The following is a 13,897-nucleotide window of genomic DNA, read 5'->3' as shown; positions in this document are numbered from 1 at the left end:
CTCAGGAGTCTGAAGTGGGAGAATCACTTGCGCCTAGGAGTTCAAGAGCACCCTGGGCAACATAGACCCCATCTCGAAAAACTAAAATAAGTGGCCGGGTGCGGTGGCTCACGCCTGTAATCCTAGCACTTTGGGAGGCCGAGGCGGGCAGAACACGAGGTCAGGAGATCGAGACCATCCTGGCTAACATGGTGAAACCCCATCTCTACAAAAAATACAAAAAATTAGCCAGGCGTGGTGGCACACGCCTGTAATCCCAGCTACTCGGGAAGCTGAGGCAGGAGAATGGCGTGAACTTGGGAGGTGGAGCTTACAGTGAGCCGAGATCGTGCCCCTGCACTCCAGCCTGGGCTACAGCGCAAGACTCCGTCTCAAAAAAAAAAAAAAAAAGAAAGAAAAAAGAAAACTAAGTCAGTTTATAGCTCACAAGCACACATTCTCAGTATGAAACTTAATAGGCTGGGGCCTGGTCCATACTCCTATAAAGGGAGACAGATTTTGGCTCAGTCTAAGGAAATCCAACAACTAGGACACCAACAATAGGTTTCCTTTGGGAAAGAGTTTTTTGGGGTTTTTTTTTTTTTTTTTTTGAGTCGGAGTCTCTGTCATCTAGGCCAGAGTGCAATGGCGCGATCTTGGCTCACTGCAAGCTCTGCCTCCCAGGTTCACGCCATTCTCCTGCCTCAGCCTGCCAAGTAGCTGGGACTACAGGCTCCCACCACCACGCCTGGCTAACTTTTTGCATTTTTTGTAGAGACAGGGTTTCACCGTGTTAGCCAGGATGGTCTCGATCTCCTGACTTCGTGATCCGCCTGCCTCGGCCTCCCAAAGTGCTGGGATTACAGGCGTGAGCCACCGTGCCCGGCCGAGGTTTTTTTTTTTTTTTTTAAGACAGAGTCTCACTCTGTAGCCCAGGCTTGAGTACGGTGGCACGATCTCAGCTCACTGCAACCTCCACCTCGCAGGTTCAAGTGATTCTCCTGCCCCAGCCTCCTGAGTAGCTAGGATTACAGGTGCCCGCCAGCACTCCCGGCTAATTTTTGTATTTTTAGTAGAGATGAGGTTTCGCCATCTTGGCCAGGCTGGTCTTGAACTCCTGACCTTGTGATCCACCAGCCTCAGCCTCCCAAAGTGCTGGGATTACAGGTGTGAGCCACCGTGCCCGGCCTGTTTTTTTTTTATTTAAAAAAATTTTTTTTGAGATGGAGTTTCACTCTGTTCCCTAGGCTGGAATGCAGTGGTGCGATCTTGGCTCGCTACAACCTCTGCCTCCCAGGTTCAAGCAATTCTCCTGCCTTGGCCTCTAAGCAAGTAGCTGGGACCACAGGTGTGTGCACGCCACCACGCCTGCCTAATTTTTGTATTTTTAGTAGAGACAGGGTTTCACCATCTTGGCCAGGCTGGTCTTGAACTCCTGATCTCCCAATAATCTGCCCACCTCTGCCTCCCAGAGTGCTGGAATTCCAGGCGTGAGGTGCCATTCCCGGCCTCAAGTGGGGGTTTGATAACAACTGGCAAAAGGAGGATTCAGTGTTAGACTAGAAATTAGATGAGCTGATCCCCAGGAGCCTATGGTTCCTTGAATCCATGAATGGGAGCATTAAGACCAGTGGAAATGAGAAAGAATTACTGATCACATCTCTACAAATTGTCATAAACTGTTCCTACCATTCAGCAGATAAACTGAGGCCACAGGCTGGGTATGGTAGCTTATGCCTGTAATCCCAGCCATCACTGCACTCCAGCCTGGGTGACACTCCAGCCTGGGTGTCTAAAAAAAAAAATCAAACTAAAAAACTAAAAAAAAATAATAAATAAAATGAGGCCGGGTGTGGTGGCTCACGCCTATAATGCCAGCACTTTGGGAGGCTGAGGCGGGACGGATCTGAGGTCGGGAGTTCCAGACCAGCCTGACCAACATGGAGAAACCCCGTCTCTACTAAAAATACAAAAAAATTAACCAGGTGTGGTGGCGCAGCCTGTAATTCCAGCTACTAGGGAGGCTGAGGCAGGAGAATCGCTTGAACCCAGGAGGCGGAGGTTGCAGTGAGCCAAGATTGCGCTGAGCCAAGATCATGCCATTGCACTCTGGCCTGGGCAACAAGAGCGAAATTCCGTCAAAAAATAATAATAATGAGGCCACAGTGGCTGTAACTGTGATAGCTACTGCTTTACATATCTTGCAGGCTGGGCATGATGGCTCATGCCTGAAATCCCAGCACTTTGGGAGGCCAAGGCAGGTGGATCGCTTGAGCCCAGGAGTTTGAGACCAGCCTGAGCAACAGGGCAAAACGTCGTCATCTCAAAAGATACAAAAATTAGCCGTGTGTGGTAGTGCACGCCTGTAGTTCCAGCTGCTTGGGAGCTAGAGGGGTTGAGGCTGCAGTGAGTCGTGATAGTACCACTGCACTCCAGCCTCGGAAACAGGGAGACCTTGTCTCAAAAAAATAAAATAAAATAAAATAAATAAATAAATAAAAATATTGCAAATTGCTGACTGCCACCTGCAAGAAAGCATGCCCTTTATGCTGGATATTGAAAGCAAATGCTTGCTTCTCAGGAGAATCTCACCAGGAACAGAACCTCTTTAGCTAAGTAGTACATGTGATCAATACAATGGTTCCTGTGTTCCCCAGACTGTCTGGAGAGATTATCTACATCAAAATTGTCTACACATGTAGACCATTTATTATGCCTTGATTTTAAGAACTGATGTTCTGGGACAACCAGTTTTTGTTTTTTTTTTTCTGCTTTGTGTTTCTGTTGAAATTGAGATATACAGACCATAAAATCCACCCTTTTAAGGGCAACTGATTCATAAAGGCATTTTGATTTGATATTTACTCTAGGGAAGACTTTTGAAAAGGTGTTCTACCCAGCTAGAATAGCTTTTATTGTATTTATTTATATCTTGCCTTGTTTCATCAAGGAATTAAAGCAGTAATGTACTTGCATAAATAAAATTAGGAAGCATTTGAAAGATAAGCTAGAAGGTTATTTCAACACAAAGAATGTGAAAGAATGTGGAATTCACTCAGCAGAAAAATGTTAACCATCTTTTGCTTCCCATATGTCCTAGTTAAGGAGCTTTCTTTAGCCACATGGCTGCTCACCTTTCTGTCCTTCCTGTAACTCAAAAATAGTCACTTGCTGGTAAGGGTTCACAGTGCTGAATATGACACAGACTCAAAAAGAGAGAAAGAAAATTCAGAATATTTACTTGTCATTTTCCCCCTTTTCCTTTTTTTTTTTTGAGATGGAGTCTCGCACTGTCACCTGGGGTTGGAGTGCAATGGCGTGATCTTGGCTCACTGCAACCTCCACCTCCCAGGTTCAAGAAATTCTCCTGCCTCAGCCTCCCGAGTAGCTGGGATTACAGGCGCCCGCCACCACGCCCAGCTAATTTTTTGTATTTTTAGTGGAGATGGGGTTTCACTATGTTGGCCAGGCTGGTCTCCAACTCCTGACCTCGTGATCCGCCCGCCTCGGCCTCCCAGAGTGCTGGGATTACAGGCGTGAGCCACCGCACCCAGCCTATTTCTGTTTTCCTTCCTGCTTTATTTGCACTCATGTCCTTATGTACCAAGAAAAAGTTTGTAGGCAAACCTCTAGGCCCTCCTACAGCACAGGCAGGGCCAGACTCCTCACACATTCCTAGAGCTCTTTTTTGCCCCTATCCCATGATGACACCCCAAACTCCCATTTCTTTGCTATCGCCACTGTCAGTAACCACCTGCGTGACCTTAGGTGAGTAACCTAAACGTCCCTAGAGTGTTGTCGTCACACTTTTCAAGTGAGGGAGTCAGACAACATGAACTGTAAGATCCTCTCATCCTGAGTTTCTTGCTTTAGGTTTTGCAAGCACCCATCATTGCCACAGCACCTCAGACCCTCAACCTCCCGCCACTAATCAGCCACTATGGGCCTTAGTGTTTCCTGCCTTTCAGTTTCTCATCTTCAGAGAACTCAATTCATATCTACAACTTGTAGGCAAAAATTTCAAATCATCAATACAGTACCTGTTCTATCAACAAAAGGTCTTTCAGTGGGGAAAGCAGAGGTAACAAGGGAACAAAGCCAAATACACAAAAGGACAGAAAAAGAAAACAACTTATAGTTCTTGGTCAACTACGTTCAACTTTTCACTATTATTATTATTTTATAGTGACGGGAGGCCTCACTATGTTGCCCAGGCTAATCTGTAACTCCTAGCCACAAGCGATCCCTCACCTCAGTCTCCCAAAGTGCTGGGAGAACAGGCATGAGCCACCCCAACAGCCCTTCAATGTTTTTTTTTTTTTTTTTTTTTGAGACAGTCTCACTCTTGTTGCCCAGGCTGGAATGCAATGACGCGATCTCGTCTCACTGCAGCCTCCGCCTCCCGGGTTCAAGCAATTCTCCTGCCTCAACCTCCTGAGTAGCTGGGATTACAGGCACCCACCACCAAGCCTGGATAATTTTTCTTTTTTTTTTTTTGAGGTGGAGTTTCAGTCTTGTCGCCCAGGCTGAAGTGTAGTGGCGTGATCTCAGCTCACTGCAACCTCTACCTCCTGGGTTCAAATGATTCTGCCTCAGCCTCCCAGGTAGCTGGGATTACAGGCACCCACCACCACTCCTGGCTAATTTTTGTAGTTTTAGTAGAGATAGGGTTTCACCATGTTGGCCAGTCTGGTCTTGAACTCCTGACCTCAAGTGATCCGCCCGCATCGGCCTCCCAAAGTGCTGTAATTACAGGTGTGAACCACCGTAGCTAGACAATTTTTTTGTGTGTTTTTAGTAGAGATGGGGTTTCACCATGTTGGGCAGGCTGGTCCCCTCGGCCTCCCACAGTGTTGGTATTACAGGCATGAGCCACCGCACCTGGACGAAACAATGTTTTTAACCAGTATAGCAGGCAGGGTGTTTGCAGTGGCAAGCCAAGTTCAAATGCTGGCTTGCCCCTTAACTAGCGTCTGTGACCCTGAACAAGTTAACTTTGATTTCTAAGTCTCAGGTTTGTTTATGAACAACAAACAAAACAGGAAGTGGACTTCATACCTCCTAACATTGTTGAGGATTAAATGAGTATTTATACGAAATGTCTGATATAGCCCAGAAGACGAGCTCAACTGCAATAATAAATCATAATTGTATAAGCTTCCTTAATTTGTACACTTTTCCTAAGGCTACATCGCCCTCTGCCTGTCCCACTTTTTTCCTCATGAGCAATCTGACCCCCACCCCTACCCCAAGTACAGATGTGACATTCCAAAAAGAACTGAAGGAGAGCCGTGGCTCTCGCCTGTGATCTCAGCACTTTGGGAGGCAGAGGTGGGCGGATCACGAGGTCAGGAGATCGAGACCATCCTGGCTAACATGGTGAAACCCTGTCTCTACTAAAAATACAAAAAATTAGCCGGGCGTGGTGGCGGGCGCCTGTAGCCCCAGCTACTAGGGAGGCTGAGGCAGGAGAATGGTGTGAACCAGGGAGGCGGAGCTGGCAGTGAGCCGAGATTGCGCCACTGCACTCCAGCCTGGGCGACATAGAGAGACTCCATCTCAAAAAAAAAAAAAAAAAAAACTGAAGGAGAGGTATGAAAGCATGCAGGGTTTTAGAAGAAACCAGCCAACACCAGTTCAAAGAAATACTTTCATTGCTAGCTTTATGTTCCAGAACATACAGTGAGAAGCGATTACACCTCAGGAAAATTCCCAGTGCCCTTGGAGAGAGCTGACATATGCTTTGCCCCATAAAGTCCTGCTTATCTGGCTGGGCAAAGAAAAGGGTAGGAGGCTGAGCATGGTGGCTCATGCCTTTAATCCCAGCACTTTGGAAGGCCAAGGTGGGCGGATCACCTGGGGTCAGGAGTTTGAGACCAGCCTGGCCAACATGGTGAAACCCTGTCTCTACTAAAAATACAAGAATTAGCTGGGCATGGTGGCGTGTTCCTATAATCCCAGCTACTCAAGAGGCTGAGTTAAGAGAATGGCTTGAGACCTGGCGCGGTGGCTCAAGCCTGTAATCCCAGCACTTTGGGAGTCCGAGGCGGGTGGATCACGAGGTCAGGAGATCGAGACCATCCTGGCTAACACGGTGAAACCCCGTCTCTACTAAAAAGTACAAAAAATTAGCCAGGTGTGGTAGGCCAAGATCGTGCCACTGCACTCCAGCCTGGGGGACAGAGCAAGACTCCATCTCAAAAAAAAAAAAAAAAAAGAGAATCACTTGAACCTGGGAGGCAGAGGTTGCAGTGAGCTGAAATTGTGCCACTGCACTCCAGCCTCAGTGACAGAGCAAGACTCTCTCAAAAAAAAAAAAAAAAAAAAAAAAAAGGCGGCTGGGCGCGGTGGTTCATGCCTGTAATCCCAGCACTGCGGGAGGCTGAGGCGGGCAGATCACGAGGTCAGGAGATCTGTCAGGAGATCGAGACCATCCTGGCTAACACGGTGAAATCCCGTCTCTACTAAAAATCAAAAAAATTAGCCGGGCATGGTGATAGGTGCTGTAGTCCCAGCTACTCAGGAGGCTGAGGCAGGAGAATGGCGTGAACCCGGGAGGCTGAGCTTGCAGTGAGCCAAGATCGCGCCACTGCACTCCAGCCCGGGTGACAGAGTGAGACTCTGTCTCAAAAAAATAAAAAATTAAAAAAAAAAAAGAAAAGGGTAGGAACTTTCAGCCTGGGCAGAACCTTTATTCTTGTCACCCAGCAGGGGTGATAAGATGCCACCAACCTTCTGAGCTGCCATCTAAGGATGGTAAGAGCAGCCTAGCATCAGCTTATGCTCCCTTAGATGTTAGTTTTTAGGGCCAAGTACAAAATCTTTGGGTGGCCCTCCACCACTGCTGATCTGTCTGTCTGCTGTTGGGGAGCCAGGGAGAGGCTGCACCCCTAGAAGGGGTCCCACTTCTGGATCTGGTTTGCTGCGTTTGGCCAGGTCCTCGTTGTGAGCCTTGCGGATGTGGCGGTAGAGGTCCCCTGACTGCGTGTAGCTCCGCAGGCAGTAGCGGCACTCGTAGGGTCGCTCACGTGTGTGCACCGTGGCATGTCGCCGTAGTGTGTAAGAGCATGAGAAGGTCTTCCCACATGTCTTGCAGGTGGGAACATCCTCAGTAAAAACCCCAAAGCTTCCTGGAGCTGCTTCATACTCAGAAGACAGGTAAAGTGGCTCATGCAGGGATGCGGGTGCAGGCAGAGGTGAAGTCACCAGTCCTCGATGATACTGCCCTGCACCTGGCAGCAGATGGTAGGGTAGATGAGGGTCTGTTGGCAGGAAGTGGTCACTTGGCCCCACCTCCTCCAGTCCTGCTGCCCCTGGGTCTTCAAAAGCCTCTGGCTGGGAGGGCTGTCCCCCATACACTGCTCCTCCAGATGGGAACGCTCTCTCAGGACCCTGAGGCTGTTCATCTGACACATCAGTCTCTTCATCAGAGATCACAATAGCTTCAACTTTCACCTGGACCAGCTCAGCTTCAGCTGGGGCTGGAGCCTGGGATGGAACTGGAGCTGAGACAGGGGCTGGGGCTGACGCTGGGGCTGAGGCTGGGGGATAGAAGCCTTGCAGTGGTCCTCCAGGATCCTTTGGTTCCACCACCCTCAGACTCTCAGGACCCACATCAAGAGATGGCAGTGGCTCCAATGAAACTGCTGGGATGCCAGAAGAGAAGTAGTTTGCAGGAATGGTCTCAGTGGAGCTACTAGGGCTGGCAAGAGAGACATCAGCCACTGGTGGATGAGGTGCCCGCAGATGTGGTGCGTCAACCTCCATGCCAGGCTGTGTAGTGTCAGCCCCACTAGACATTGGTGGCTCATCTGGAGGACGGACAGTAGGTGAGGGAGCAGCAGAGCCTTTCCATTCCCCTTTGCCCCAATGGCCTGATGTCTCAGCAGATGCCAAGGAAGGCTGGGGGCCACGGGAAGTACTAGACAAAAACTCCAAACTAGGAGGCTGTGAGTTGGTTTCCTCCTCCTTCTTGGTACTGTCTGCCTCTGCCAGGGCCCGGGCTTGAAGCCGCCGCTTACACACCTTGACGATGTCATTCATGTGCAAGTAGCTGGCAGCTGCCAGCACATCCTCCACAGGTGTATCCCCTCTCAGGGTCAGCTGGCCAGCATACATAAAGTCCAGAAGCAGCCCAAAGGCTGGGGCTGTGACAATTTCATTGTGAATACACACCAGATCCCTCTTGTCCAATTCCCGCTCCTTGTAGAAAAGCTGGAAGAATGGGCTGCAGGAGGCCAGCACAGCCCGATGGGCCAAGAACTGGGTACTACCCACCATCACGGTGCAGTCACAAAGGAAACCCTGGGACCGCTGCTCCCGGAGGCTCTGCAGCAGCTGCTGACTGTGTTCTGGGAACTCCATGGTACCCCACGAAGGAAAGGGGGCCCAAAAAAGGTCCCCACCAGTGGCTCCCTGAGAAAAAAGGACAGTGAGTTAAGACAGGTAACCTCCCCAGCAACCTTATCAGCCCTTAACTATCACTTTCCACTCCAAAACAATCGCTTAAGTTACTGCCCTTCTTTCTCCTAGGTCACACCCAAAGCTCTCCCATTAGCTCCGCCCACCTCGGCCTAACCTTAGAACAGGCCCCACCCCCCGCCCGATAAGCCCTGCCCCCGGAAGTCCCGCCCCTTAGCCGCCCTCCGCTTCCTTGATGCCCACCCGGTAGCGTCCAACGGCTCCACGAAGTAGAGATCTTTTTCGCTCCCAGGCCTTGCCAGGCGATGCCTCTACGCCCCACTTCGGGAAATCCCTAAGCATCTCCCTCACGCATTCCAGGAGCTAAGGACTCCCAGGGTGGGAACTAGCAGAGAAAGCTGATCCCTCTCCCACCACCGAGCAGCCACAGGGCGAGCTCCGCCCCTTCCCACCTTCTCAGCTTTAATTGGCTTAAGATTGCCCTCCCCTGTCACGGATTGGTCCGCTCTCCACTAACCATCCTCCCTCTAACTGCCGTCTGCAATTGGGTGCTCGCCGCCATCGCTTTTACAGTCAGGCGCTGGATTGGGTGGCGCTCCTGTCCTCAACTTTTCCTCCTCGTCCCGCCTTCCTTGCCTCCGAGCCCTCAGGATTGGCTGAGCTTCTCCTTCTAGCTAATCCAGCAGGCAGGAGGTACCCGGCTCCGAGTCGCTGAACGCGGCGCTCTCCTGGCGAGGCCGGAGGTCTGGAACCCTGCAGTGTCGGACCCGAGCTGACAGCGCGCCACTCCCGCTACAGGCTGACAGGGAAAAAGAGAACCAACTAGGCCAGGAGCAGTGCTTCACGCCTGTAATCCCAGGACTCTGGGAGGCCGAGGAGGGCGGATCACTTGGGGTCAGGAGTTCGATACCAGCCTGGCCAACATGCTGTAACCCCGTCTGTACTAAAAATACAAAAATTAGCAGGTCGTGGGGGCGCGCGCCTGTAGTCCCAGCTAGTGGGGAGGCTGAGGCAGGAGAATCACTTGAACCCGGGAGGCGGAGGTTGCAGTGAGTCAGGATCGTGCCACTGCACTCCAGCCTGGGCGACAGAGCAAGACCCTGTCTCCCCACCCCCCCAAAAAAAAAGAACCAACAGGTGACTGTGGGCAATAGCTACACGTCCCTGAACTGCGTTTGTCTCTTGAAGGTCCCTTCCTCTCAAAAATTCTAAGATTTGCCGGGTTCGGTGGCTCACGCCTTTAATCCCAGCAATTTGGGAGGCTGAGACGGGTAGATCACTTGAGGTCAGGAGTTCAAGAGCAGCCTGGCCAACATAGTGAAACCCCATCTCTACTAAAAATACAAAAATCAGCTGGGCATGGTGGCGCGTGCCTGAAATCCCAGCTACTCCGGAGGCTGAGGCAGGAGAATCTCTTGAACCCAGGAGGCAGAGGTTGCAGTGAGCCAAGATAGCGCCACTGCACTCCAGCCTGGGAGACAGAGCAAAACTCCATCTCAAAAAAAAAAAAAAAAATTTTAAGATGCCCTACTGCTCCACTCCTCCAAGCTAAGTTTCCGGGGCTCCCGGCTCAGTGATGGCGTGAAAGAACTAGCAGCTACAGGTATGATGTCGTGGTGTCCCTAGCCTGGACTCTACAGTCAATTTACAGTTGACAGGATAGAGTGTTCTTTGTTTCCAGAGCGTGCTGGGCAGGTGCTGGTAGGAAGGGTAAGAATGGGGTCAGGGCCATAAAATGTCCCAGGACAGGAGAGAAGAAGCAAAAACCGTGTCTGCTTCTCAAGAAATCTTTGAGAGTCCCTACACACCCAGAGGAAAAGTCTATAAGTTGGGAGTCACTGATAACTGCCCCGTCTGACCCAGGTAGTGTTACTAGCGGAGTAAACTCGGTGCCCTAATCCTCACTCCTTCACCCACCACCCTAAGCATCTCTACTTTATTCTGCAGTCAGGCCCTCCAATCAGACCTAACCAGAATTAGGGAGAGTTCATCTATACAACAAACTTGTGCTACATACATTCAGGATATGTTGGCCTTAGCTTGAGATCAGGCCTCTTCAAGACTGTGTTCATTCTTACAAGCCATACAGTATTTACTGTATAGGAATTAAAACTAAGAAATGGGCCAGGCACAGTGGCTCACACCTGTAATCCCAGCACTTTGGGAGTCCGAGGCGGGTGGATCACCTGAGGTCGAGAGTTCGAGACCAGCCTGACCAACATGGAGAAACCCTGTCTCTATGAAAAGTACAAAAATTAGCAGGGTGTGGTGGCGCATGTCTGTAATCTCAGCTACTTGGGAGGCTGAGGCAGGAGAATCACTTGAACTTGGGGGGCGGAGGTTGTAGTGAGCCGAGATCGTGCCATTGCACTCCAGCCTGGGCAAGAAGAGCAAAATTCCATCTCAAAAAATAAAGAATAAATAAATAATAATAATAAAAATATAAAAATTAGCTTGGCACCTATAATCCCAGCTACTTGCGAGGCTGAGGCAGGAGAATCCGTCTCAAAATATATATATATATGTTTTTATATATACATATATAAATATAAATATATAAATATATATAAATGTATATATATGTATATGTTGTAAATAGAGACGGGGGACTCTCTGTGTTGCCCAGGCTGGTCTTGAACTCCTGGGCTCACGTGATCCTCCCAGCTTGGCTTCCCAAAATGCTGAGATTACAGGTGTCAGCCACCAAGCCTGACCTTTTTAATTTAATTTTCTTTTTTTTTTCTTTTTTTGCATCTTGCTCTGTTGCCCAGGCTGGAGTGCAGTGGGGTGATCTTGTCTTATTGCAGTTCTGGCCCCTCAGGTGATCCACCCACTTTGGCCTCCCAAAGTGTTGTGATTACAGGCATGAGCCACCTTGCCTGGCCTCATATATATTTATATTTGTTTGTTTGTTTGTTTTGTTTGTTTTGAGACAGTGTCTCCCTCTGTCGCCCAGGCTGGAGTGCAGTGGCATGAACTCGGCTCACTGCAAGCTCCGCCTCCTGGGTTCATGCCATTCTCCTGCTTCAGCCTCCCGAGTAGCTGGGACTACAGGCTCCGGCCACCACGCCCAGCTAATTTTTTGTATTTTCGGTAGAGACGGGGTTTCACTGTGTTAGCCAGATGGTCTCGATCTCCTGACCTTGTGATCCGCCCGCCTCTGCCTCCCAAAGTGCTGGGACTACAGGCATGCACCACCACACCCGGCTAATTTTGTATTTCTAGTAGAGACGAGGTTTCTCCATGTTGGTCAGGCTGGTCTCAAACTCCCAACCTCAGGTGATCCACCCGTCTCGGCCTCCCAAAGTGTTGGGATTACAGGCGTCAGCCACCGCCCCCAGCATATATATATATATATGTATTTTTTTTTAAATAGAGATGGAAAAATAACTCTTTACCAAAATCAATAAATATGTCATGAGAATAATGGCATTGTTTTACAGAGGGGTTGCGGGGAGACACCGTTTTTCTCTCCTCTCACACCACCACAACAATCAACAAAGAAGGCTTCTGTGTGACCAAATGTGTTGGTTTTTTCCCCAGTCCACAAGCAAGCGATTCCAGCTGAGTGTCCTCTTGTTTAATGCCAACACTGTCTACCTGGAGATAACCTCAGATCTCAAAGGTTTAGGGCGCAGATCCGAAGACCGCCGTCCCCACCGGCCCCCCAGTACTAGTTTCTTTTCTCTCCTTTTTTCTTTTATTTCTTTTATTTTCCTTCCTTTTCTTTTCTCTTTTCTTTTCCTTTCTTTCTCTTTCTTTCTTTCTGTCTCTCTCTTTCTTTTCTCTCTCTTTCTTTTCCCCTTTTTCTTTTCTTCTTTCTCTCTCTTGTCTCTCTCCCTTGCCTCCCTCCCTCCCTTCCTTTTTTTTTTTTTTAAATCAAACTATTGTTTACCAGACATGGCCCCTGACTTCTGATGCCAGTCAAAAGCCCCAGGCTGTTTTCCCTGTGTGCCTCTGACTGACCAACTGTAAATCTAGGCCCCCACAACTCCACCTGGGCTTGGTTAACTTACTAGGGTGGCTCATAGAAATCAGGGAAACACTTACTTACGTTTACTGGTTTATTATAGAGGCTATTTCAAAGGATGCAGATGAAGAGGTGCCTAGGGTGAGGTATTGGGGAAGGGATGTGGAGCTTCTGAGCCCTCTTCCAGTGTGCCACCTTCCAGGAACCTCCAGGTGTTCAGCTATGTGGAATCTCTGAACCCAGTCCTTTTGGACTTTTGTGGATGCTTCATTATGTAAGCATGACTGCTGAAACCATTGGCCATTGGTGATCAACTCCACTCTCCAGAAGTTGGGGGTGGGCTGAAAACCCCAACCTTCCAATCATGCCCTGCTCTTTATGGTGACCAGCCCCCATCCGGAAGCTACCTGGGGCCTGCCAGCCATCAGTTAACATTAGCATACCAAAAAAATCACTTTAGAGATTTAGGAGTTGTATGCCAGGAAATACGGTCAAAGAAATGTATATTTCACAATATCACACTGTTTCGATAGGAGACAGCTCGATTTTCACATTGGCTTCTATTAGCTATTAGGATATATTGTTTTGATTGAAATACAGGAAGAAAATTTGGTCTCACACAGACATGTAACTAGAAGAGCACTTCACCAATCCCCTGAAAGTTTCTTTTGGGGACCACAATTTCAGAATTGCTGTTCTGAGCTTTCAGTCTACATGCACACACTTTGAGGAGCAGACACAACAATCCTTGTCATTGCTTTGGTGTCTTTTTTATCCAAAGTTTCAGCCTCAGACAGTAGAGTTTACAGTAGTGAAGAATGCGACTTTCCCAGGTGTGAGGGCTCACACTTGTAATCCCAACAGTTTGGGAGACCAACGCAAGAGGATCACTTGAGGCCAGAAGTTCAAGACTAGCCTGGTCAACAGAGTAAGACCCACATCTCTGCAAAAAATAAAAAATTAGCCGCGCATGGTGACCTGTAGCTGGGGAATGCAATGCGCACTCCAGCCTGGCAGCCTGGGTGACAGAATGAGACCCTTTCTCAAGAAAAAAAAAAGGTGGGGCCAGGCGCAGTGGCTCAGGCCTGTAATCCCAGCATTTTGGGAGGCTGAGGCAGATGGATTACCTAAGGTCAGAAGTTCGAGACCAGCCTGGCCAACATGGTGAAACCCGGTCTCTACTAAAAATACCAAAAAAAAAAAAAAAAAAAAAAAAATTAGCTGGGCGTGGTGGTGGGCGCCTGTAATCCCAGCTACTTGGGAGGCTGAGGCAGGAGAACCACTTGAACCTGGGAGGCGGAGGTTGCAGCGAGCGGAGATTGCACCACTGCATTCCAGCCTAGGCGACAGAGTGAGACTCCAACTCAAAAAAAAAAAAGAAAAAAAGAAAAAAGAAAAAGAAAAAGGAACACAAGCTTTGGAGCAGGTCAGCTATTCATACCCAAATACCTCCCCTTAATCTTTTTCGGGCTCATTTATAAGGTAGGAATAATAATAGTATCAGTGTCAACCTAAAATAATCCGACG

At 49.0% G+C, this 13,897-nt stretch overlaps 1 protein-coding gene across 5 annotated transcripts; it reads right to left on the bottom strand.

Annotated features, from left to right (window-relative positions):
* Positions 1-5,615: 5,615 nt before the first annotated feature.
* On the bottom strand, positions 5,616-12,622 carry ZBTB3 (zinc finger and BTB domain containing 3). 5 transcript variants are annotated; one of them, XM_054524217.2, is made up of 3 exons: positions 12,451-12,622; positions 8,644-9,199; positions 5,616-8,394 (listed from the first exon to the last, which is right to left on the bottom strand). In XM_054524217.2, exons 2-3 carry the CDS (start codon positions 8,740-8,742, stop codon positions 6,775-6,777), a joined length of 1,719 nt encoding a protein of 572 aa, XP_054380192.1. In that variant the 5' UTR covers positions 8,743-9,199; positions 12,451-12,622; the 3' UTR covers positions 5,616-6,774. The 5 variants fall into 5 exon arrangements, with proteins under 5 accessions (XP_054380192.1, XP_002821691.3, XP_024110874.2 ...); XM_002821645.6 differs by having other exon boundaries at positions 12,455-12,622; XM_024255106.3 differs by having other exon boundaries at positions 8,918-9,199; positions 12,455-12,622.
* Positions 12,623-13,897: the final 1,275 nt, after the last annotated feature.

This window comes from Pongo abelii, chromosome 9 (assembly GCF_028885655.2).
Source record: "Pongo abelii isolate AG06213 chromosome 9, NHGRI_mPonAbe1-v2.0_pri, whole genome shotgun sequence".
NCBI classification, from domain to species: Eukaryota; Metazoa; Chordata; class Mammalia; order Primates; family Hominidae; genus Pongo; species Pongo abelii.
The sequence above is the reverse complement of the archived record's forward strand: the minus strand, read 5'-3'. Positions and strand labels throughout refer to the sequence as shown.

Excerpts from the sequence above, each read along its gene's own strand:
- ZBTB3 (XM_054524217.2), bottom strand. The coding sequence starts at position 8,742 with ATGCTTAGGGATTTCCCGAAGTGGGGCGTAGAGGCATCGCCTGGCAAG. Across the intron at positions 8,395-8,643 it reads GAGCCGTTGGACGCTACCGG|GGAGCCACTGGTGGGGACCT; the intron begins GTGGGCATCAAG and ends CTTTTTTCTCAG.